Source organism: Ictidomys tridecemlineatus, chromosome 1, assembly GCF_052094955.1.
Source record: "Ictidomys tridecemlineatus isolate mIctTri1 chromosome 1, mIctTri1.hap1, whole genome shotgun sequence".
NCBI lineage: Eukaryota > Metazoa > Chordata > Mammalia > Rodentia > Sciuridae > Ictidomys > Ictidomys tridecemlineatus.
The window spans coordinates 146,694,119-146,720,552 of NC_135477.1; the positions used below are offsets into that span (position 1 = coordinate 146,694,119).

The following is a 26,434-nucleotide window of genomic DNA, read 5'->3' on the forward strand; positions in this document are numbered from 1 at the left end:
CAGACATTCCCAGGTCTCGTTTGGATCTATGGATACAGAACCAAGAGAAGTTGGAGAATGGGATCACACGCACCGTACTGAGTTTGCAAAAGGGCAATATTATGTTTTTCCTAGAAAGGAAATCCTTTACTCAGGGCAGTTCTGCAGAAAACCAGCTCTCTGTCCAAAGCATCTCCAGGTATCAGGTACCCTATGTGGTGGCTGGATGCACCGTGCTGACACCCTTCCGGAGGGCATCCCTGTGGAAATTCCCTCCTCTCGCGTCCCCATCGCCACCCTGGGCTCTCTGATTTCCTGAGCCACTCTCTCCACCTTCTTCTCTCCCAAGGTGCCTACTCGGGCAATTCCAGAGAGCCCATCTTCCCAGCCCGGGCAAAACCCGGAGAGGTGGAATTCCTCGCCCGGAGCGCTCGGGCGACCACTGGGCATGCTCCGTTGTCAGGCAGGTTCGGGTCTGCGAGCAGCTTTTGCGCCGCACAGATCCCTGCTGCCGCCGCGCGTCCTCCTCCGGAGCAGGGAGCGGGCGCATGATGGCGGCAGCTGCAGCGGCGGCCGGGAGCGCCAGCGGCGGCGGCAGCAGCGGCGGTGGAGGCGGCGGTAGCAGTAGCAGCGACACATCCAGCACCGGCGAGGAGGAGCGAATGCGGCGCCTCTTCCAGACTTGCGATGGGGACGGGGACGGATACATCAGCAGGTACGCGGGAAGGTGCAAGAAACTGGCTGGGGCGAGACCAGACACTCCGCGCTGCCCTTGACCCCTCCGGTGCCCCAACTTCCAGTAAGTTGCTTAGAAGCTTACAGGAAAAGTTGACCGCGACTCTAAGAGCGCGTCGCTGCCTCGGCCACTGAGGGCTAGGGGCAGCCCTGTTCGTTCTCTGGAGGTGCCAGTTGGTCCAACTTTTCCCAGCCTCTTCTTTTGTCTAGGCGTTGGGAAACATCTCTGGGATGCGAGCCCTTCCCGGGGTCTGGGAGCGCTCCTCGCGGTTGGGAAACGAGTTCTGGCCGCTTATTCCAAGTAGGAGGGGCTGCCCTGCAGTCTTCAGCTTCTGGGTGTCCGGATGCTGTGGCACTGGGGAGCTTGGGGTACAACCCTATGGTCGCACTAGGAGAGAGATGCACTCTTCAGTGACAAGAGACGGACAGGGAAATAAGCTGTGAAGAACTTTCATGTGCCACAGAGTCCCTGAATTCCAAACAATGAATTCCAAAGAATGGGTATGATTTGTCACCCAGTATTGATTTAAACACACTGGCCTGGGGTCAGGGAAGTGGTGTAGGAAGCGTCCTGGAGCATATTGGAGGTTTAGAAGTGAGTCTGGAATATAGACCCTACTTAACCCTGCTCTGCGCTCTGTCCAGGTGAGCCTCGCGAGGTCTCTCCATTGGTCTGTGCCTCTGCCTGCGCAGATTCTCTAGACTCCCTACAGAGGCAGTGTTGTGGCTTCTTGCCGCCCGACTTGGCCAAATGATTACTTCTGCCCAGATTTGTGTGACTTACAGAAATTAATGTAGTGTTTTAGAGCATGCTTCTGTGGCGCTGAAACCAGTACGCGCCGAAATTTGAATTGCCTTCAATGAAGAATGCTACCTAAGGCTTGTATTTCGTGTTTCTTTAGCCTTTGTCTTGATGATGCTAAAGATCCCGGTTCTGAAAATCCTTGCCCTAAACAAAACAAAACAAAACAAAGTGGGGGGGGGGGAGGGACGGGGAGGATTTCCTCATAAGTTTTTTAAAAAGCTCTCCGAAATAGGTGATTTAACATGTAAGAATTTAACCATTACAAAAATAATCTCTTATTTGAGATCACTTAATTATCATTTTTCAGTGAATTTTATTACTTTTCTAAAATTGCATTGATAAACCAGAAACACTAGAATTTTTTAAGTGGCAATTCTGTTCTGAAATGAAAATAATATGTAATGCTGACTGACTGTGCATAGATTTTTATTTGGAAGGTTTTTCCTATTTTGGTTCTTGGATTTAAAAGAAAAATTAATTGTGCTGTTTATTTTTATATGTTGTCTTCCTACTTGAAAGGCCATTGTTTCATTGAGAAATATTAGAACAGAAAATTTTATGGAGTAATGCTGTTCTGAAATGAAAATGTTATGTAATCCTGATTGACCCCATATAGATTTTTATCTGGAAATCTTTCCTAACTGCCATTCTGGTATTTTAAAAAATAAATTATATAGACCAGGAACAGTTGTGCACATCTGTAATCCCAGTGATTTGGGAGCCTGAGGTAGGAGAATGGCAAATTCAAGGCCAATCTTAGCAATGTAGCCAGAACCTGTCTCAAAAGATAAAAAGTGATAAAATGTCCTTGGGTTCAATCCCTAGTACCAAACAAACAAGACAAAAAAAGACAAATTTTATACACACACACACACACATAAATAGTGATTTTCCTTCTTGAAAGGCCATCATCTCATTGTGATTTCATATTAATAATAAAAACAATCTATATTCACATTTGCATACAAAAATAATTTTATTCCAATACCAGCTTAGAGTAAGTAACAGAAATTGACACCATTCTGTCCTTTGCTTCCTCTAATTTGGCCTATTAATATGTTGTTTTATATGAACTACATATTCTGTTTATATGCTTATATTGTTTTCAGTGACAGTTTAGTTTTTCCTTGAGGGTAATGAATTCTGAAAGCAAACTTTAAGGACATTTTTTTTGGAAGGTGAGGTGTTTGTACGCACCGAAATTTGTATGAGGGTGGTGATAAAGAAGAGATTTTTGAGGTGGAAGAGAAATGGGGGGGGGACAAAAGTGGAAAGAGCTGTTAGCATTCCTTGGGCCACATCACTTTAATGTGTCTCCTTGAAAGTTGAAAGGTACGTCTAGTAATTGACACTAGATAATAACTTTAACAGTGGGTAGAGTCACCCTGGAGATTATGCTGTAGGCAGATTTCCCCATAGGAAGAGTTTAGGCTTGGCAATCTTATTGAAAGGAGGCACTAAGGCACTTGTCAGGAAATGTATTTACAGAACAAGCACAGTTTTACCTGGAATATGTTTACTGAGTATGGCTTGGGGAAGAGGGGCATTAAGTGACTCCTTATCTGAGACCACTCCTCTGAGCTATCTTTTTAATAACCTTTACTTTCTACTCTGAGGTGGGTTTTAGGGTTTGGAGTATTGTGGATGTTATCTCTCTTTCTTGCAGGGGGAAGGGGGGATAGGGATTGAATCCAGCGGCACTTTACCACTGGGTTACATCCCCAGCTGTTTTTTTCTTTTTTTCTTGTGAGATAGCATCTTCTTAAGTTGCACAGGCTACCTTAAAACTTGAGATCCTCTTGCCTCAGCCTCCTGAATAGCTGAGTTTACAAATATGTGCCAATATGCCCAAATGAATAATATTTCATTATAAGGATAAAAGACATCTTGTTCATGTACTCATCAAATATTGAACATTTGGTTGTTTACATCTTTTGGCTTTTATGAACAATACTACTATGATATGTTCAAGTATTTATTGAAACTTAACCATAGTCAAATAAGGGTCAGCCTTGTCACCTAGCAGAAACCTAGAGGACAACTCTCCAGAACTGGGCAGCAGCTCCACAGTCCTATCAGTGCCCAGCTTCCTTCTACCTTTCTGCAGCTCCATTATTCATATAAAGCACTCATCACATGGTTATTTCAAGTCCAAAGAAGATTATTCTATCTCCAGCCATGTCCCCATATTCTAGGGAAGAAGATGTAAAAGGAAGTTGAAATGTGTGGTACCTTTATCATTAAAGACAAGCTTCCCCCAAATTCCTTCTTGTTCATACTACAACACCTAGCCATGCTTACCTTCAGTAGAGTCTGAGGAAGGGTATACTTCAACCAGGCACATTGCCTCTCAACAAAATCTGAGTTGTTACTAAGAGCAAGGAATAGATGCTGGATGGGCAAGTAGCTACCAGTACCTATAATAAAGATCCCACAATAACCTGCATTCCAATGTATTACCTCTGATCCTCTACCTTGCCGTTCATCTAAATAGGAGGGAGCTGGAAATCTTATGTTCAGAGGAAGGAAAAATGGAAGAGAGACTGAGGCAATGAGGGAAATGTCTGAGAGGTAAAACGGGGGACTTTATGCTTCAACATTCTCTTGGCTCAGTCAAGAAAAAAATTTTATTTCACACAGGGAAGAATGCATATGAGAAATTAACAGCATTCTGTCCTTCCTTTCCTGTAATTTGACCTATTAATATGTTCATTTACCCGAACTGCATTGCTAGAATTGCTGCTTCTGTTAAGAAACTTCTAGCCTGTGAAAGGAACCCAGCATCATCCCCCTCTGACATTAACAGGGAGCACAAAACCACCATGAAGTGGCCCTGAACTGTGGCTGAGACAGGGAAGGGGTTGGATTGCACACTGGAAGCACAGTAGGCTCTTCCAGTGCATTTCATTAAATTTATAATGACTTATCCCTATATTTCACTGATTTGAATATTTTGGACTTTGCATATCATGTTATAGGAACTGATGGAGGTTACTCTATTTCTTGAAATTATTTTCTCTTTAGAGTTTTATAGTTTTTTTTTTGATTTTTCACTTCAGTGTATGAAACTGCTTATTTTGAACTTATCATTGACAAATAAACCAACATTTACATTTCAATCTACTCTTCAAGTTTCAGCTGAAACATTGGTACCTTAAAGAGAGATATGGAACCCAAATCCCTTATTCTTTAGCTCTCATTTCCTAATACCTCCCATTACTCCCAAGCTTAAGATGCCACTAATCTGCCCTTTGTCTCTATGAATTTGTCTATTCTAGACATTTCATAAAAACAGAATCATTAATATAAGTTTTTGTGACTTGCTTCTTTTACGTAATATAATGTTTTCAAGGTTCATCCATGTTGTAGCTTACATCAGTATTTCATTCCTTTGAATAATATTTTTTTATTTATATATGACAGTGGAATGCATTATAATTCTTATTACACATATAGAGAACAAATTTTCATATCTCTGGTTGTATACACAGTATATTCACACCAATTTGTGTCTTTACATGTATACTTTGGATAATAATGATCATCACATTCCCTCATTGTTCTAACCCCATGCCCCTCCCTTCCCCTTCAAGCCCTCTGCCCTATCTAGAGTTTGTCTATTCCTTCCATGTTCCCTGTTCCTACCCCACTATGAATCAGCCTCCTTCTATTAGAGAAAACATTCAGCATTTGGTTTTTGGGGATTGGCTAACTTCACTTAGCATTATCTTCTCTAACTCCATCCATTTACCTGCAAATGCCATGATTTTATTCTCTTTTATTGCTGAGTAATATTCCATTGTGTATTATGCCACATTTTTTTTTATCCATTCGTCTATTGAAGGGCATCTAGGTTGGTTCCACAGTTCAGCTATTGTGAATTGTGCTGCTATAAACATTGATGTGGCTGTGTCCCTGTAGTATGCTGTTTTTAAGTCCTTTGGGTATAGACCAAGGAGAGGGATAGCTGAGTCAAATGGTGGTTCCATTCCCAATTTTCAAGAAATCTCCATACTGCTTTCCATATTGGCTGTACCAGTTTGCAGTCCCACCAACAATGTTTGAGTGTACCTTTTTCCCCACATCCTCGCCAACACTTATTGTTGTTTGTATGCATAATAGCTGCCATTCTGACTGGAGTGAGAAAAATCTTAGAATGGTTTTGATTTGCATTTCTCTAATTGCTAGAGATGTTGAACATTTTTTTCATATGTTTGTTGACTGAATGTATCCTCTTCTGAGAAGTTTCTGTTTATTTCCATTTATTGATTTGGTTATTTGTTTTTTTTTTTTTTTTGGTGCTTAACTTTTGAGTTCTTTATGTACCCTAGAGATAAGTGCTCTATCTGAAGTGTGAAGAGTAAAAATTTGCTCCCAAGATGTAGGCTCTCTAGTCACTTCACAGATTGTTTCTTTTGCTGAGAAAAAACTTTTTAGTTTGAGTTCATCCCATTTTTTAATTCTTGATTTTAATTCTTGCACTTAGGGGTCTTATTAAGGAAGTTGAGGCCTAATTACACGATGGAGATTAGGGCCTACTTTTTTTTTCTATTAGATGCAGAGTCTCTGGTTTTATTCCTAAGTTTTTGATCCATTTTGAGAGATGAGAGATAGGGGTTTAATTTTGTTTTGTTTCACATGGATTTCCAGTTTTCCCAGCACCATTTGTTGAAGAGGTTATTTTTTATCCAATGCATGTACTAAAGAGAAATTGTAACAAAAACAGCATGGTTGGCACCAAAACAGACTGGTAGACCAATAGAGGACACAGAGACTAACCCACAAAATTACAATTATCTTATATTAGACAAAAGTGTGAAAAAACATGCATTGAATAATATTTTATTTTAAGGATGTAGACATCTTGTTTATTCATTGACCAAATGTTGAACATTTGGCTTATTTACATCTTTTGGCTATTATGAATAATGCTGCTATGTATACATTTTTTATGAACATATATTTTCAGTTCTGTTGGGTCTATATCTAGGAGTAGAATTGCTGAATCATAATGGTAATTCTATTTTTAAGTTTTTAAGAAACTTCTAGCTTGTTTTTCAAAGTAATTGCATCATTTCACCTCCCTACAAGTAGCATAGAAAGATTCTTATTTCTCCACAATCTTGCCAATACTTGTTATTATCTGAATTTTTGATTATGACCATCCTGCTTGGTTTAAAGTATAGTTTTGATTTTCATTTCCCTAGTTGCTAATGGTGTTGAACATCTTATCATGTGCTTATTGGCCATTTGTATATCTTCTTTGAAGAAATGTCTATTCAGATCCTTAGTCCATTTTGAAATTGGGTTATTCATCTTTTTACTGTTGAGTTATAATGGTTGCAAAAATGAATGAGTTGATCCAACCTGGGTGAGATGGTGTATGCCTATAATCCCAGTGGCTTGAGAGGCTGAGGCAGGAGGATCATAAGTTCAAAACCAGCAACTTAGTGAGGCCCTAAACAACTCAGTGAGACCCTGTCTTTAAATAAAATATATATATAAAAAAAGGCTGGGGATATGGCTCATCAGTTAAGTGCCTCTGGTTCAATCCCTGGTACCAAAAACAAAAAACAAAATTAATGAGCTGATATTGAAATTGATATGACTACTCAAGGGATCCAAAAATAGTAAAAACAATCTTGAAAAAGAGGAACAAAATTTCAACATTCCACTTCCCAATTTCAAAACATACTCCAGAGCAACAGTAATCAAGATAGTGTTCTGGACACAGTAAAGAAAGAAAACTACAGGCTGATATCCTTGATGAACATAGACATGAAGATCTTCAAGTAAATACTAGCAAATCAAATCCAACAGCTTAGTGAAAAGATTATTCTCCAGGATCAAGTGGGATTCATCCCAAGGATGCAAGGATGGTTCAATATATGCAAATAAATGAATATGATACACCAGGTCAACAGAATGAAGGACAAAAAAATTATGGTTATCTCAATTGATGCAGAATAGTCATTTGATAAAATTCAACAACCTTTTATGATAAAAATACAGAAGAAATTAGGCATACAAGGATGTATCTCAACATAATAAAGACCTTTATACTAAGCCAACAGCTAATATATTATAATGTTTTTATCTAACATATTATAAAATTTTACTACTACAAAATTTAAAATAAATTGGGAAATGCTTAATGCTCTCTCTCAGATCTGGCACAAGACAAAGATGCCCCTCTTACCACTTCTATTCCACATGTTGGAAGTTCTAGCCAAAGCAATTAGACAAGAGAAAGAAATAAGGAGCATCCAAATTAGAAAAGAAGAAATCAAATTATCCCTGTTTGCAGATAACATGATCTTCTGTATAGAAACCCCCTAAAATGCTACCAAACAATTAATAAATGACTTCAGCAAATGTGCGGGACACAAAATCAACATATAAAGATCAGAAATATTGCAACATTACTTAGAAATTATCTGAAATAGAAAGCAATCCCATTTACAATGGCAAGAACAAAACAAAACCGAAACACAAACCAACTACCACTACCACTACCAGCAACAAAAAACTTAAGTAAAATACCTAATAATAAATTTAACCAAAGGGGCTGGGGTTGTAGCTCAGTGATTGAGTGCTCTCCTTGCATGTGGAAGGCACTGGGTTCGATCCTCAGCACCACATAAAAATAAAGGTATTGTGTCCATCTACAACTAAGAAAACATTTTAAAAATTTTAAACAAAGAGGTGAAAGAGCTCTACAATAAAAATTATAAAACACTGATGAAAGAAATTGAAGAGGACATAGAAAGGTGGAAAGATATCCTGTGTTCATGGACTAGAAAAATTAACTTTGTCAAAACTGTATACTATCCAATGTGATATATAGATTCTCTGCAGTCCCTATCAAAATACCAATGGCATTCTTCAAAAAACTATAAAAAAACTATGCTAACATTAATATGGAAGATCCCTAATATCCAAGTCCATTTGAGCAAATAAATAAATAATAAAACAGACCCACAGACCAATGAACTGAGTAGAGTCCAGAAATAAACCCCTGCATCTACAGCCAAATGGTTTTTGACAGAAATGGTAAGAATGCTCATTGGAGAAAGGATAATCTTTTCAATAAGTGGGTGTGGGAAAATTGGGTATTCACATGCAGAAGAAAGAAGCTATTCCCCTAACTCTCACCAGTCATAAAGATCAGCTCAAAAATGGATTAAAGACTTAAATATGGGGCTGGGATTGTGGCTCAGAGGTAGCACCCTCGTCTAGTATGTGTGAGGCACTGGGTTCAATCCTCAGCACCACATAAATATAAAATAAAGACATTGTGTCCACCTATAACTAAAAAATAAATATTAAAAAAGACTTAAATGTGAGGCCTAAAACTATGAAACCACAAGAAGAAAACAGGGAAAGAACTTCAGAACATTGAAATGAGTGAGAATTTTTTTTATAAAACCCAAAAATATAGGAAACAGAATTAAAAATAGGCAAATGGGATTACACCAAACTAAAAGCTTTGTCACAGTCAACTAATAGAAAACAATCAACAGAGTTCACAGACAACCTACAAAATGGGGGAAAATATTTTCAATCTGACAAAGGGTTGATATCCAGAATATATAAGGAACTCCAAAAACTCAATAAGCAAAAGAAAACAAACAAAAAAACAATTTAAAAATGGACACTAGATCTATTAGACATTTTTCAAAACAAGACATACAGATGGCCAAAAGGTACGTGAAAAAATGTTCAACATCATGAATCCTCAGGGAACTGCAAATCAAAACCACAATGACATATCAGCTCACCCCAGACAGGATATTATCAGGAAAATTAAGGATAACAAGTTTCAGCAAGGATGTGGAGTAAAGGGACTCCTTGCACCCTGATGTTGGAGTGTAAATTAGTACAGCTATTATGTATAACAGCCTAATGTGTGTGTGTGTGTGTGTGTGTGTGTATATATATTTATATTTACACTGTGATCCAGCAATACTACCACTGGATATATATCTGAAGAAAATGGAAAAATGAAATCAGTATGTTGAAGTGACAAATGAACATTCTCATATTCATTCTCATATTCATTCACAATAGCCAAGAAATGAAATCAAAAGAAATGTGGTTCAGATCTACAATGGAATACTATTCAGCCATAAAAAGAATAATATTCTGTCTTTGCAACAACATGGATAGAATTAAAGATCATTATGTTAAATGAAATAAGCCCAGGCACAGAAAGATAAGTACTATATGATCTCACTCATATTTGGAATCTAAAAATGGTTGATCTCATAAAAGCTGAGAATACAATGGTAATTACCAGAGGCCTGGGAGGGCAGGGGATGGGGAAGGGTTGGGAAAAGTTGGTCAGTAGATACTAAGCTACAGTCAGACAGGAGGATGAAACTCTGATATACTGCTGCACAGTGTGATGACTATAGATAATAATAATGTATGGTACATTTAAAAATCTAGTAGGATTTTGAAGGTTTTCATTATTTAAAAATGATAAATGGTTGAAGAGAGACATGTGTTTAACCTGATTCATCAAACCCAATACCCTATTAGTATGTACAACTTTTATGGATTTATATGTTTGTTTAAAATAAATTTTAAAAAGATAGTGTACTGGCATAAGAATAGACACATAGATTAATTGAACAGAATAGAGGGTTTGGAAGTAAACCACGACCAATTGATTTGAAATAAGGGTGCAATGCAAAACATGCCAAATCAAGGGGGAAATAGGGGGGAAATAATCTTCAAAAATGGTGCTGGAACTGCTAGATAGTTACAAATAAAAGAATGAAATTGGATGCTTTCCTCATACTCCATACAACAATTAATTCAAAAGTGAGCAAAAAATTAGTGTAAGAGCTAAAACTGTTGAGCTCTTAGAAAAAAAATGTTTAAATCTTTGTGACCTTGAATTTGGCAAAAGATTCTTACACATGATGCCAAAAACCATGAGCATTTGAGAAGAAATCGATACACCGAGCTTCATCAAAAATTTTAAAGTTTATTTGGGGTACTGATACACTACTGTAATCCCAGGAGCTCAGGAGGCTAAGGCAGGAGGAATGTGAGTTCAAAGCCAGCCTCAGCAACTTAGCAAGGTCCTAAACAACTTGGTAAGGTCCTAGACAACTTAGTGAGGCCCTGTATCAAAATAAAAATAAATGGCTGGGGTCGTGTCTCAGTGATTGAGCACCTCTGGGTTTAATCCCTGGTACAAAAAAAAAAAATTGAAGTTTATGTTTCAAAGGACACTATCAAAAATGAAATGAGAAAGATAACCTGCAGAACAGGAGAAAAATTTGCAAAACATATATCTAACAAAGTACTTGTACATGGAACCCTTATTTACAAACCCTTAGAGAGAGCTTCCCTGAGCACTATTTCAAAGTGAGTTTGCTCAATCTCACCAGTTTTCTGCATCATAGAAGTGATTGTTTTTTTTCCAAATTCTGTATGACTTGAACTTGCATGATTTTTCTGCTACTTTGCCTGACAATTGTCAGTCTACCACTAACTATAGGTTTCATGGAGAAAAAGGAATCACATCTGTTTTGTTAAAACTCAGTACCTAGCACAATCAGTAAATTCTGGTGAATAAATGATCAAGAATAAACAGCATGTGTGTTGAAAAATCTTTCAAGGATTTTCTTTTTTAAAAAAAATATTTATTTTTTAGTTGTAGTTGGACACAATACCTTTATTTTACTTATTTATTTTTATATGGTGCTGAAGATCAAACCCAGGGCCTTGCATGTGCTAGGTGAGCAATCTACCACTTGAGCCACAATCCTAGTCCTCTTTCAAACATTTTCATTTAAAATTCCATGTTCATGAAACACTGTAAATTTACATGTCTCATTAAATAATATTTTCCTTTAAAATATCTTCTTTGGGTATGCAGAAGATATTCTTGTTGAAATTAAAAAAAATACAGACATGTATGAAATAAAATCAGTCATCATAACCGATAACCAAGGAATATCATTTTTATTTTCCCAATTACATTTCTGTAGCATATCATTTCTCTAGTACATTAAAAGGAGAGAACATCCTATGTTCATTGATAGGAAAACTTAGTATTGTTAAGGTGGACATTGAATTATACACTTTCAATGGGTAAATTTTACGTATGTGAATTGTAGCTCAACCAAGCCGTCACCGTGAAAAGGTTGGAAAATGTGACTTATGACTGTTGCAGTATTCCTTTATTTACTTGTTGATTCTTCTATTGTCAGATATTTAGGCAGTTTTCAATGATTTGTTTTGAAATTTTACTAAATCTAAGGTATCAAATTACTAGGACACACCATTGTTTCTGTGCCAGTTAAACCATGGAAAAATATTTCTTTTATCATTCAGAATTTTTATTTTATTCTTATTAGACTTCTTTAATTATGAGGTTTTTATCATATATTATTATTGTACTACATAAAAAAGGAAAATGGGTAAATCAGATTGCTTATAATAATCCTGAAACTTCATATTTCAAGTCCATATCTTCTAAATCACTTTTCAATTCAAAGTGTTTATTTTGAGTTTTACTGACCAGTATCAACCTCTTCAGTCCCCAAATATCCAGGGGCACAGCATTTCTTCAAAGAGAGCTCCGCCATTTTCTATAGGATTTTCTTGTAGTACACTGATGCCCTTTCTGCAAATAACAATGTTGGTACTCTTGTTCTCACCACAAGGCATCAGCAGGAGGTCCTCATACAATAACTAGAACATGTATTTTTAAGGAAACTTGAGAATTGTAGTTAGGTTATCAAGAGTAACAATGTGATTCATATTTAGGAAGCCATGGTTACTATTTTGGCACCAAGTCAACAGAAATTGTAAGAAACATTCAGATTTCACATTGCAAATCTGTGCATTTTAGGAGTTTTAAAATAGGAGACATTAATAGTAGAATAAACACCTTCCTTTTTCCATGTATTGTACTGTTAGAAAATTCTTCAAAATTGGAGTTTTCAATGAAAGTCACTTGCAGACACTATTGCTCAGTCTTTAAACAATAGCAACAACAAATGGTTTTCAGGTTTAAAGAAGAATACAGTAATGTGTTTGACTAAAGAACTAGAGCTTTACATATTAAACCTGCTGTGTGTTAGCAGAAATCTGACTTGGAGAGGCAAGAAAGAAAAGTCATCAGGCTAATAGAGAGTTGGAGGAACTGCTTGAATGAAAAGTAAATGAAATAGAAAGACTATGAGCTCTAGGTTGCTTGTCTCATAGCTCAGTAGATTCCCATGACATGAAGATAAAACCTGCAATGTGTTTATTCTTCTTGGAAGCAATACCCTGGAACACAATTTTTAAAAGAGAGCCTTTGGTGAAATTCAAAGAGCAGCATAACTAAAGCCAAACTTCAAAGAAACTGAATCGTCCCAAAAGCCTCAAAGCTACACTCAAACCATAGTGTCACTCAGAAGAGTATAATTGGAGCCTAACTAGGAGAAAAAGAAAAAAGAAAGACCATTAAAATCCTAGGGAAACCAGCTCTGAAGCAGTTAGCCTGCCAAAATAAGTCAGAGGAAAATATGATCCAATTTCATTTTTTAAATTAGATTTTTTTTTTAAATCCCACATGGCTCCCCTTGAGGTAGCCCAAGATAAAAACTATAGCCCTGCCTAGAATTATAAAATAACATGGGACTGAGAATTTTGGAGGGAACAAATTTGGCACCCAGTCACCCAGAAGAACTGATAAGTAGTATTTCCTGGTTACACCATGATAAAATGAACTCATTTTAAATATGTATTTTAATGAGTCTTGACAAATCTGTATATCCTTATAATCTAGCACAATCATGATTTATTTTCATAACCCCCCAAATTTTCCTGCACCCCTTCCTGGTCCTTCTCCACCTCAATCCCAGTCCTCTACAACCACTGATCTGCTTTCTGTCTTCCTAAATTAGATTTTTCTCTTAGTGCTTCTTATAAATGTGTTAGTTTGTGTCTGGCTTTTCTCAAGCACCATTATGCTTGTGTAATTCATACAGACTGTTATGCATATCAGTGGCTCCTTTTTATCACTGACTAACATTCCATTGTATAAATGTACCACAATTTGCTTACCCCTTTCACTTGCTCATGAACATATGGGTTGTATTTAATTTGAGGTTATTATGAATAAAGGCTTTAGGAAGATTCATATACAAGTGAAACTATGTTACTTTTGTGACACGGGATTCTCTTTTCAAGATAAGAGAGAGCTACCATTTATTCAGTGCTCTCCAGGTACTTATATAGCTTATGTAGTCATGCAAGGTAGATACTGCAGAAGCAAAGAGAAAGAAAGTGGAGAATCCTGGCAAAGCAAATAATGTGAGAGAATCTATGACAATGGAAAGAACACTTAATAAGGTGGGTAAGAGACCGCACAGCCTGAGGAATATAACACCACATTATTATAACAAAATCTTCCTGTCTAAACACTCTTGGAGCCTAGAGCTTCCTGACTGGGTTTATCTATCATTTTTATGATCATTCTGTATCTCTGATCCTAATCTGTCCTTTGAATTTAAGACAGCTATATGCAGTAACAGCACACTTGATTTGCATGTTTGATGGTATCTCAAACTTACCATGTACAGGATCAAATTCCTGATTCCTCTTTCAAGGCTAGCCTTCCCTTTAGAATAATTGGCCTTTGCTGGAGGCTCAAGTCAAAACTTTGAAGTCATGATGGACTCTTCTCACACGCTGCATCCAATCTGTCAGTATTATCAATTCTTGTAACCTGGGTTCAGACCCTGCCTATATCGTAAGTTTCCTCACCAAAAAGTCGGGTGATATTGTATTTTTAGCTTCTAAAAGTTCTATTTGTACATATGGAGCATTTGAGGGGAACAAATTTGGTACCCAGTTACCCAGAAGAATTGATAAACAGTATTTTAACTCTTGAAATCCCAGTCTGTTGATTCCATTGTCTGTATCATTTCTGAGTTCATTGCTATTGATGGATTTTTCAACTGGATATGCTATATTTCCCATGCTTCTTTATGTGCCTGATAATTTTTGATAGGATGCCAGACATTTTAACTTGTTGGGCACGGGTTTCTGTTTTACTCCTTTACTTTGTTCTGACATGCTGTTGAGTTTCCATCTTTTGAAAGCTTGCCTTTAAGCTTTGTTTGGCAGCCTGGAGTCTTAGGCTAATTCAGCCCCCACAGATCTCTGGAACACACTGTCTGTCTCTCTCTAAGGCATTTCTTCTTCCTTCTGCACTATCTACCTTGGCTTTCCTAAATGATTTGTTGTTGCTGTTGCTTTTTTGGTTGTTGTTGTTTTGGTTTTTGTTTGTTTTTCCTCCTTAATTGAGTAAGACCACTGGGTCTTCCCTCCTGTTCTGCAGCCTACAGACTGTCTTGGAGCCTAGAGCTTCCTGACTTGGTTTATCTACCATTTTTATGATCTTTCTGTATCTCTGTATATAGATAGAATTATAGGCTCGCTTTACTAATTTTCTTTCATTCATGAAACATAGTCTTGTACTATGTATTATAAAATGTTTGATAATCATTGTTTCATGTATTTTGTCTGGTTGTTTTAGGCAAGGAGGACAAATCCAGCCTCTGAGATTCTATCATGACCTGTAGTGGAGCCCTCATTTCTCTTTTTACTGAGTGTTAACAAAGTGAGCGTAATTGTTTGGAAACACCCTCTTGATTAAGTTTACCTATAATTTTTTTTTAAAATAATACTTAAGCAATACCTCAACCAATATACTGTTTTGTTTTTGTCTTAAGCTACTACTTACAGTCTAGGCTCACATGTCTTTCCCTTGAATAGCTTAATATTACCAAGCACTTACTGAGTGCCAGGCTCTGTGTTCAGCAGTCACTCATGATCTCATCTAATATTCACAACAGCCTCTTTGAGAAAGAAGTTATTATCACACAATTTGAATATGAGAATACAAGCTCAAGGATATTGTAATTTCCTTAAGATTTAATGGGTGGTAAGGCCTGAACTCAGGTCTTTTGTTATCAAATAAGAATCTTGAACACTAACTGATGCTACGTTTCACATCTATTGCTTCAAGTTATTTTTAAATATTCTGATTGAGATATTATTTGCATATTATACATCTCACCCATTTTAACAGTACAGTTCAGTGGTGTTTAGCATATTCACCGAGTTGTGCAATAATTGTCAAAAATCAATTCTGGAATAGTTTCATCAACCTAAAAAGAAACTCTGTACCCATTAACAGACATACCCCATGACCTCTCAACTTCCCCAGCCTTTTGCACTCACTAACCTACTATCTTTGTAGATTTGCCTGTTATGAACATTTCACAGAAATGGAATCAAACATTATGCAGCTTTTGTCGCTTGTGTTTTAGCATTGAATTCAAGAAATTTAACCAAACTCACAAAGAATGACTCATATGCTTTCTTCTAAGAGTTTTATAACTTCAACATTTTGAGCTTATTTCTACATATGTAATAAAGAAAGGATTCAACTTTCTTTTTTGGATTGTAGATATCCAGTTGTCAGCAATCATTTGTTGAAAAGAATCTTCTTTTTCCATTTTCTTGACACACTTGTTGAAAATCGCTCAACCATAAAAGTATATTTAGACTTATTTCTGGACCCTTAGTTTTTTCCATTGATTCATATGCCTATCCTTATACCAGTACCACTCTTGATTACTGTTGCATTGTTGTAAGTTTTGAAATTGGGAAGTGTGAATTGTCCAACTTTGTTCTTCTTTTCAAGATTTTTAGGCTATTCTGGGTCCCTTGAGTATCCATCTGAATTTTAGAATTAGCTTGTCAATACCTTCAAAAAAGGGATCTGTGAGTTTTATGGAGATTATGTATATGCATTTTATTAAGTGCGTTTTGAGGACCATTTTTGCTTTTTCGTCTAGCCCACATCTTTATTTTGCAGGTTTTAAAATTGGGGGGTGGTGTGCTGGGGAGTCGACTCAAAGCCTCTCACATGCTAGGCACATGCTGTACTGCTGAGCTACAGTCTTTCATTTTGAGTCAGCATATTAATGAAGGTATAAAGTATGATGGCATATGTTTATAGAAACCTTTATGGTTTACAATCAGTTAAGCCAATTATTTCATGCAATTCTTGCAACACAAATTAATGTCTTCATTTTAAGGTGAGAAGTCAAGAAACCATAGCTTCTTGAAGGTTTTTTTTCACCATATACACTGTCCAGTTAGCACAAGAAAACTTGTTTTCCCTGAAAGCCTTGCAGGTCTTTGCTTTTTAATTTACCAAAGCTCTATGGTGAGGATGACTCTATTTTATATAAACTGCCTTTTTAGTATCAATAGGAGTAGCATTTAAAATCTTGGTATAGGCATTTGCATTCTAAATGAAGTTACATGGTGGGGGACAGAGTCTCAGCTGGAGTGACTTTCTGTTGTTCAGTAAGTTGAAAATCTCCTTAAATCTTAGCCCCAGAGTGGAAGGCATCTGGAGAAAAAGGGCATTTTCTTAGAGTACAGTTAATTGTCAGCTTCTCATTGTCATTTCAAAATGTCAATTTAAATATGTAAATTAGTCCTTACTAAATTCATGTCATTGATTATTGATGACTCTGACTAATGGGAACAAAAATATAGGTAGAGAGAAGGATTCTCTGGACCTATTCATTTTTCAAACATTTGGATCATTCTTATCTGATGAAGTGAAAATATAAATTGAACAAGTTTTTAGATTGACTATCAAGCATTAGATGTGCCTGATGGGACATTTGTTAGTTCAATAGTGAGCTGTAAGACTTGCTTATAAAGTTCTACATAGACGTGCATTGTATTTAATTTCTTAAAAACATGGATAGTAATAATATATGATAATTGAAAAAGCACTTTAGACTTTATATTGGTATTAATTGGGTATTTATTTGAGATTATGGCAAGTGCCATTGGTTAGGATGCTGCCACCTATGGTTTCAAAGGCCAGCATGCCTTAATCTGTAGTATAGATGAAGGAAATGAGATAATACTTAGGGTGAAGGGAAGGTCTCTTGTAAAGATGTGACTTCACTTCCTTCAAAGGTCAGAATTTTGCATTTATTTACAAAAATTTAGAACTTCTTTTTTATTTAAAAAAATTTTGTAGTTGTAGATGGATAGAATGCCTTTTTTATTTTTATTTTTTAATGTGGTGCTGAGGATTGAACCCAGTGCCTCACACATACTAGGCAAGTGCTCTGCCACTGAGCTACAGCTACAGCCCTAGAACTTCTTTTTGAGAAATGACAAGCTAAAGAATATTCTACTCTAGAAGTTAATGCTTTTAGGAAAGGGCTTTATTTTCACAATCCTATGAACTTGAGACTTAGCCTGAGTTTATTTAACAGTAATAAACAGGATGAAAATCACTGTGAGAATATTACATAGGAAGTATTCACTCTTCTAAAACATGTGTAGAAAGTTTTATATTTATCATCATTCAAGTATAATTGACAGTGCTCTTACCTACCCCCTCTCCCTTCTTGGTTTCCTAAGTCCCTACATCTCTAACCATAATTGTTGTCCCAGTGTTCTAACTAGCAGGCTTTCCCCTCCAGGCCACTTGACACACTCACCAAAGTCATTTTTCTATAACACAAAACTGAGCAGGCTGCTTTTCTTGAAATACTTTAGCTATTGCCTATTCCTTACAGATAAGGTCAGACTGTCTAGGGGCATTTAACTTAAGGTCCCTGCCTATCTGGCACAATAACTCTACCCCCTCTCTAGCATTATCTTCTGCTACATTCCTTTCAAACTTCACCCTGGAGCGTGCCGGGCTACTCCAAGCACAGGGGCCTCACACACATACCTCCTTTGTAAGGCCTTCCTCTCCCCTTGCCCATGTGATGACACCTTCTCATATTTTGTGGACTCAGTTTCCACAAAGCTCTTCCTCTCTGGATACTTTCCTGATGTCCCAGCACCTTGCACATATTCTGGTTCTCTAGTTTGGTTTTTTTCCTCCCCATCCCCAACGCAGAGACTGTTTTTCTTGTCTTTTGTTTTTGTAACCTCAGTACTCTACACTTACTAGAAACTTACTGAGCATCAGTGGAAAACAAAAAAGTGTTTATTGTGTAGTCGTGGTTTCAAAAGCTTGAGAATTTTTAGAGTTCTTGAAGTTTTTTTTTAATACTTAATTGATTTTATTTTTTAAATACATGACAGTGGAATGCATTACAATTCTTATTACACATATAGAGTACAATTTTTCACATCTCTGTTTGTATATAAAGTATGTTCACACCAATTCATGTCTTCATACATGTACTTTGGATAACGACATCCATCACATTCCACCATCATTTCTAACCCCCTGCCCACTTCCTTCCCCTCCCACCCCTCTGCCCTATCTAGAGTTAGTCTATTCCTCCCATGCTCCCCCTCCCTACCCCACTATGAATCAGCCTCCTTATATCAGAGAAAACATTTGGTATTTGTTTTTTATTTTTTTGGGGGGGGGGAATTGGCTAACTTTTTCACTTAACATTATCTTCTCTAACTCCATCCATTTACCTGCAAATGCCATGATTTTATTCTCTTTTATTGCTGAGTAATATTCCATTGTGTATTTATGCCACATTTTCTTTATCCATTCTTCTACTGAAGGGCATCTAAGTTGGGCATCCACAGTTTAGCTATTGTGAATTGTGCTGCTATAAACATTGATGTGGCTGTTTCCCTGTAGTATGCTGTTTTCAAGACCTTGGGGTATAGATCGAGGAGAGGGATAGCTGGGTCAAATGTTGGTTCCGTTCCCAGTTTTCCAAGGAATCTCCATACTGCTTTCCATATTGGCTGCACCAATTTGCAGTCCCACCAGCAATGTATGAGTGTGCCTTTTTCCCCACATCCTCGCCAACACTTATTGTTGTTTGTCTTCATAATAGCTGCCATTCTGACTGGAGTGAGAGGATATCTTAGAGTAGTTTTAATTTGCATTTCTCTAATTGCAAGAGATGATGAATTTTTTTTATATATTTGTTAATTGATTGCATATCCTCTTCTGAGAAGTGTCTGTTTGTGTTCTTGGCCCATTTACTGATGGGTTATTGGGTTTTTTTGGTGCTTAGCTTTTTGAGTTCTTTATATACCCTAGAGATTAGTACTCTATCTGATGTGTGAGGGGTAAAAATTTGCTTTCAAGATATAGGCTGAGGTATTGAGGTTTTGTCTAATATAGAAGTTTAGGAATTTGTATAGTATGCATTTTTACCTAATCTAAAATACCATTATGAAATAATTCTGTGTCCCTGCTACTAAATAGTCATGACTTTACACAAGTTCCACATAATTAGTGTCTCTTCTTGTAGGATTTTTTTTTATCATCTTTTTCAGAACTGAAACACTTTGATTTTATGGGTTGTGGGTGCCAGCTCAGGATTTTAAAGGTAGCATATTTTTGTAAAAAAGCATACTATTTAGTCTCTATCAGACAACTATCTGGGCTTTGTGAACAGGCACTGATGAGTCTGTAGTTCCTTTGTGTTGGTAGTTGTTATCCAATAGCCTTCCATTTCAACTAATAATGGGAATTTCAAAAGCATTGAAGTGTTGGCTAGGATTTTTTAAATACCTAAGTAAAAGTTATGAGATATGGGGAAATTAAAAACTACTCAAAACTTTGTGTTCTAGTTGTTATTAAAGTGTTGTTCACATAGTTCAGAGTATACAAAAATTTAGAAAGCGGATGGGTGTGGTGGTGCACACCGGTAATCCCAGAAACCTGAGAGACTGAAGCAGGAGGATCACAAATTCAATGCCATCCTTAGCAATTTGGCAAAACTTTGTCTTAAAAAAAAGAAAAAAAGACTAGGGATGTGATTTTCAGTGGTAAAGTGCCCCTAGGTTCAACCCCCCGTACCAAATAGAGAAGATTCTCAAATTAATATTTTTTTACCTCACTTTTAATAGGCTATCCTTTTATGGCATTTTAGTTAGCTTTTTTTTTTTCTGCTGTGACTAAAAGACTTTATAAAACAATTTTAGGAGGAAAAGTTTATGTGGGGGCTCATAGTTTGAGATCTCAATCCATAGACAGCTGACTTCATTACTTGGGGCTCAAGGTGAGGCAGAACATCATGGCCAAAGAGTATGGCAGAGTATGTGGCTCACACTTGTTATCCCAGCAGCTCAGGAAGCTGAGGCAGGAGGATCACGAGTTCAAAGCCAGACTCAGCAATGGTGAAGCGCTAAGCAATTCAGTGATACCCTGTCTCTAAATACAAAAATGGGGCTGGGAACATGGCTCAGTGGTTGAGTGCCCCTGAGTTCAATCTCAGGTACCCGCCTCCCCACGCCAACCCCTACACCCAAAAAAGAAGAAGATATGGCAGAGGAAAGCAGCTCACAGGATGATCAGGAAGCAGAGAGACTCCACTCACCAGAGACAAAATATATACCCCAAAGGCACGCCTCCCAATGCCTACCTCCTCCAGCAAATCCTACCTGCCTCCAGTTACCACTCAGTTAATTCCCATCAAGTGATTAATTCACTGACTGGGTTAAAGCTATCATAACTCAATCATTTCATCTCTAAATGTTCTTGCATAATTTCACACATGAGCTTTCAAAGGGACACTTCACATCCAAACCATAACATATAGTATTCACAGTAAGCTAACATTGTAAATTACTAATAGAATAAAAATAAAGAAACTTACCCAATACTAAAGTGTTTTATAATGATTGTTACAGCAGTTTCTCTTCAGCTTCTTTTGCCTCCTGGAGTATAAGCTTATGAATATAATAGCAGTGTCTATATTTCTTTTGCCACCTGACATTATCCCTTGTACACAGATGCTAAATCAGCATCGAATGAGTGAACTGATGGATTTATACTTTCAAGACAAAATATGGTACTGCTTCCACACTCTCAAGTCAGCATTTTGAAATTGCTCATTCCTAAAACAGAGGAAAACTCCTGCACCTGTCCCTAACTGAATGCTTACATGCTTTCAAAATTACCATCTGTGAAATAACACGGAACAAGAAAATTCACAAAGAATATTGCCTTTTGATTTTGTAAGTTAGTTTGTTAAAGCCCCTTATTTTGCTGATATAAAATACAAATTCTCTTAAAGGAATAATTGCTACTTATAGTAGTTTGTCACTTTTTAGATTTCCTTCTAAGTCTTTAGAACTTACAGCATCCAATGACAGTCATATCAGAGCAATTTTTTTTTAAGTTGGTGTGGGGATCAAACCCAGGGCTTTGCTCATGCTAGGTAAGTGCTCTACCACTGAGCCACATCTCTAGTCCTTAAAAATATTAATTTTTACCCATTCACTGTGTACACAGAAGAATACAAAGAGGAGTCTATTATAATTCTGCACTTTAGGAGTGTTTAGTCTTATGCAATAAGAGCACACATGCATAAAGAAAATGCAGAGTATTTAAAAAGGATCAGGGAAAGAAGAATAAACTATTATCTGGGCTTTACTGGAGGATGTTGTTCTAGTTAAAGCTAAGTTTGCTGCATGGAACATATACAGGCCCAGACTGGCTGCTCACCTACTTTCCTTGATCACGGCCTCTTTGCTTCTAGCCAGAGTGGGTCTACCAATGGCTCCCACTGTTCCCTGTTTCCACTGCTCCCTTCCACAGATCAAGGAGCTGCCCTGTGCAGCACTGATAACAGGTAGAAACCACCAGCAGAGTCTCTGACTTCCTAAGCCACTTCTTCTAAGGAGTCCGGTTGCACAAGCCTGTGGTATTGTAGAGGTAACACGCGGTGGGGCAGCCCTACTCAAAGACAGGAGACAGGAAGGACAACTGGTAAGTTGCTCCTCCTTCCTTTCCCCTAAAAACTGTTTGAATGCCATAGTTTTCCTGGACCTCTCTGGAAACATGTAAGAAAGTAATCTGCTGTGCCTGCTATGAAGCCATAGCCAACTTGGTCATGAACCTCCTTCTATTGATTCTCCCCCATTTGCTTCTTCATTGAGCTTTTTCCCCTCACCCTTGCTCCCCTGAGATTGCACAGATCCAGTGTAAGCATGTAAACTTAAGATAGAAACCATATAACAAGCTCACAAAAAGGAGATTATTGGGGCTGGGGTTGTGGCCCAGTGGTAGAATGTTTGCCTAGCATGTGTGAGGCCCTAGGATTGATCCTCAGCACCACATATAAGTAAATAAGATAAAGGTTCATCAACAACTAAAAAAAATATTTTTAAAAGGAGATTATTGTTTAAATATATTGGGATTCATTAGCCTAATTAAAAAATCCATTCAATAAGGGAAATTTCAGAAGGATGAAATCATTCTTAAGCTCATCTACTTAGCAAATACACACACCTACACACAAATATGTGGTGTGTGGTACACATTATCAGTTGCACACATTCCACCAATCCTCACTTTTCTTCTAATAACAGATTCTTAATTTTGTTCAGGCTGTCTCTCTCATACATGAAATCCATGTATTGCAGGGTCCCACTTCAAATGTAGGGTAAGCTCCATTGATTTAAGGGTAATCCCAGAGTCTTGATAGAGGTTAGGAATTAGCTAAATCTAATTATTGGACCTGGACTAATAAACCTCCAGGAAAATTTTGCTGGAGATTTCTGGAAAAGTTTCCCACATTCTTCTTCTAGTTTCTGGAAGCAACTCCTCTCTTCCCCTCTCAAGTGGATATAGACATGAAGAGCATGCATACATTCCTGACTGCCAATAGCAGACTCCAAGGGATCCAAAGGGAAATTAATTTTAGAACGAAGACCACATTTTGAAGGAAAGGGAACAGCATGGAAAAAGTGAGAGTCTTGAAGATAGCAACTGAAGCCCAACCTGTCTTTAGAATTCCTGTTGTATAAGCCAATTCAATTCTTATAAGACTGCTTAAGTTATTATGTTTTCTTTACTTATTTCCCCAAAGCATCCTAGAACACTCATGTACTTATATAAATGGGATTTTACTATAATGCTGTTTTGTAACTTGCTTTTTTCACATACTGTGTCATGTAAATTTACCATGTAAACATAGATCTCATATCAATTTAAATACAGTTAACAAAGTAGGCAAAGTTCTCTACCTCATGAAACTTCTATTCTTCAGTGGGATTAAGATAAATAATGAACACAAAAACAGAACATGTGAGATGGTAATAAGTACCAAACACGCTAGGAAAGGGAATAGAGAGTGCAGGCACAAGAGGCTGATTTTAATATTAAATGGGATCACTAAGGGAGATCTTGCTGAGATCTCTTTTCTTCTTCTCCTCCTCCTCCTCCTCCTCCTCCTCCTCCTCCTCCTCCTCCTCCTCCCCCCCCCCAAGACTTAAAGGGTTAGGGAGCAACTGTTTATTATTTGTATGGAGGAAAAAATTTCCAGATTAGAGGAACAATAAAGGCAAAAGCCAAGCAGTAGAAGCTGGTTCATTCCAAGAATAAGAGGCCAGTGTGCCTAGAATGAGAAAGTACAGATGAAGCAAGGAGGGGACAGATTTTATGTCCTTGTAGATGATTATTAGGGCTTTGGCTTTTTGTCTGAATGAGAGTGTTTTCTGCTTGATTCTCTTGGGTTGTCTATACTGAATTTTCCTACTTCTCGCAAACTCCTCAACTCACTCTATTACGGAATGTGCCACTCATTGTTCCCTATTACACCTCACTGAATCAATGCAAAGGGCACTAGTGACCTTCTTGTCAGTAAATGAAGTGAATATTTCCAGTCCTCTCCTGTAACAGCAATCAGTTGTGCTCACCATTATCTGCCGCTCAGCACTCTTCTTTCCCCAGCTTCCAAGACCCCACAGTCTTGCATCTTCCCCACCTCTCTGGCTCCTTCTTTGCTATGTCATTTTTGGGGTCATCCTTTCCTACCTAGCTCTAGAGTGTTAGAATTTCTCAAGGTACCAACCTTTTTTTAAGTTTCAAAAAGTATTTTATTAAAAAAAAATCACTAAATGATTAAGGCATAACTTTTGCTCACTACTCTTTGAACCCCATACATTCTTTCTATGCCTTTATACTTCTTGTCTCCTATTTATGCTTCTGCTTCAGTTATCTTTGTATATGCCAATGACGCCCAAAGGAAGTGTCCAGCTCAGATCTTTTTTCTGTCTCAGACATGCATTACTAATTGAGTTGCCTGTAAGTCATCTCTTGCCAGGTATTTCTAAAGCGTCTTGAACTCCTCAAGTGCAATACTGAGCTCATGATCTCTCCCTACAAAATCTAGTCTTCCAACTTCTCTATATCTGTGAATGTTACCTCTGTACACCCACTTACATAAGCTAGAAGAAATCTTGGTTTCATCTTTTCCATTGACTCCCATATTGATTTCATCACCATGCCCTATTAAGTTATCTTCTAAATCTCTCTCAAATCTGTCTGCTTCTTTTCACTTCATTACTACCATATTAATTCTCTCATTTGGAGCAGATACTATTAATTGACCGTCTGATATCTGCTTTGGCTCCCATCCCATCCAGTCCTTCACACTGCTGCCAGAGAAAGCTTTTCCACATGCTGACCTGCTCGCCTGCTTTTCCACATGCTGAAATGCTTAGAACCCTTGAAATGAGTCAAAATCTTCAACTCAGCCAACATAGGCCTTGCCTGCCTTCACCCCACCTACTGTCAAGCCTCATCTTGTCCTTTCTCCTCCTGGTTCTCCAGGCACCAGCCACCCCAGTGTTCTCCAAGATTGTTTCTGCAGTGTGTTCTTCCCTCAGTCTCCACTGAGCTCTCACACAGCTGGACACATCTGGCTATGCTCAAACTTCTTAACTCATCTCAAGGGTCACTTTTTCAGCCCCCTCACCCTCCCATCTTCCTTGCCTTTGGTGTACTTATTTCAGTTGGTAATGAAATGTTCTTTGGTGACAAATAATGTATTTCTGGCCACCCAACTATGAACTACATGAGAGCAGTGACTATATCTGCTTTTGTTTACCACTGAATCATCAGACTTAGCACGGTAACCCAGCACATCACAAGTGCTCAGTTCATATTTGTAGAATCAATGAAATCCCTTTTCTCTTCTTAAAATTAAGCCGAGGAGTTTTACTTTTGCATAATTGGCACATTGGTGCATTTCTTTTAATTTGCATAGGCAACTTATTTTCATAAGCAAAAGAGAACCCCTTTTAGGGAGGTTTCTAGGTTTTTCTGGAGTTGCAAGAGAAGAACTTGATGTTGGAGTTTTTTGTTTGTTTTCACATTTTTATATCATTTCCCTGAGTCCTTTGTGCTTACTACCTTTACTCAAGATTGAGTAAATGCACAGATTCTAGGCTGATAACTATATAATACTGTTGTGACATTTCCAAATGTGTTAAAAGTATTGTTTTGACTGGGGCGAAATCCACTTTCTGGAGGCTTCAGGAAGTTACTGTAAGCCTGAGGTGTTCTTACCCAGCATTCCAGTTCAGTACTGTGAAACAGGCAGCCCAGAAAACCTGGACCTGTGGGCAAATTAGAGATCAGAGCTGTGAGATATTTTAAGGGAAGGCAAGATTCAAGAAATGAAAGTAGAAAGTATGTGGGTGGCTGTGTCAGCTAGAGTCACGTTGCCACATGGACAATTAAGAAGGCCAGAGCCCAAGCTCTGTGGATGGTCTGCAATTAGTTTTAAAGTATTTTGACCTGATTTGACAAATAAAGCAAGAAAAGTGCCAGTTTTTAGGTCTATATTTTTTCCCGTTCTAATGTATTGTGAGGGCATTAACAGACTAAGGTTCTCCAGCTTGCAGGTCACCCTTTTTACTTCACTAAACTTCAGAATGTTCTAAAAACATTTTTAGTGGGTCACTAAGTGTAATAATTTTTGTTTATTTAGCAGTTGTTAAGCCATTACTCTGCTCACCTTGGATTCCTGATTGCCTGATGGGGAAAGCTTTTACTTGTTTCATTTCTTTCTGAATTAAGTTTCCTTTTAGAATAGAGTATCTCTACCATAATCTGTAGCTTCCAGAATAGTT

The 26,434-nt window shown here is 37.6% G+C and overlaps 1 protein-coding gene across 1 annotated transcript in view; it reads left to right on the top strand.

Annotated features, from left to right (window-relative positions):
* Positions 1-487: 487 nt before the first annotated feature.
* Positions 488-26,434, top strand: part of Mcc (MCC regulator of Wnt signaling pathway) — a 450,812-nt gene continuing 424,865 nt past the window's right edge. The window contains exon 1 of the mRNA XM_040272372.2: positions 488-694. Within this exon, the coding sequence (XP_040128306.1) occupies positions 528-694 (167 nt within the window). The 5' untranslated portion in view covers positions 488-527. The remainder of the gene's footprint in view (positions 695-26,434) is intronic.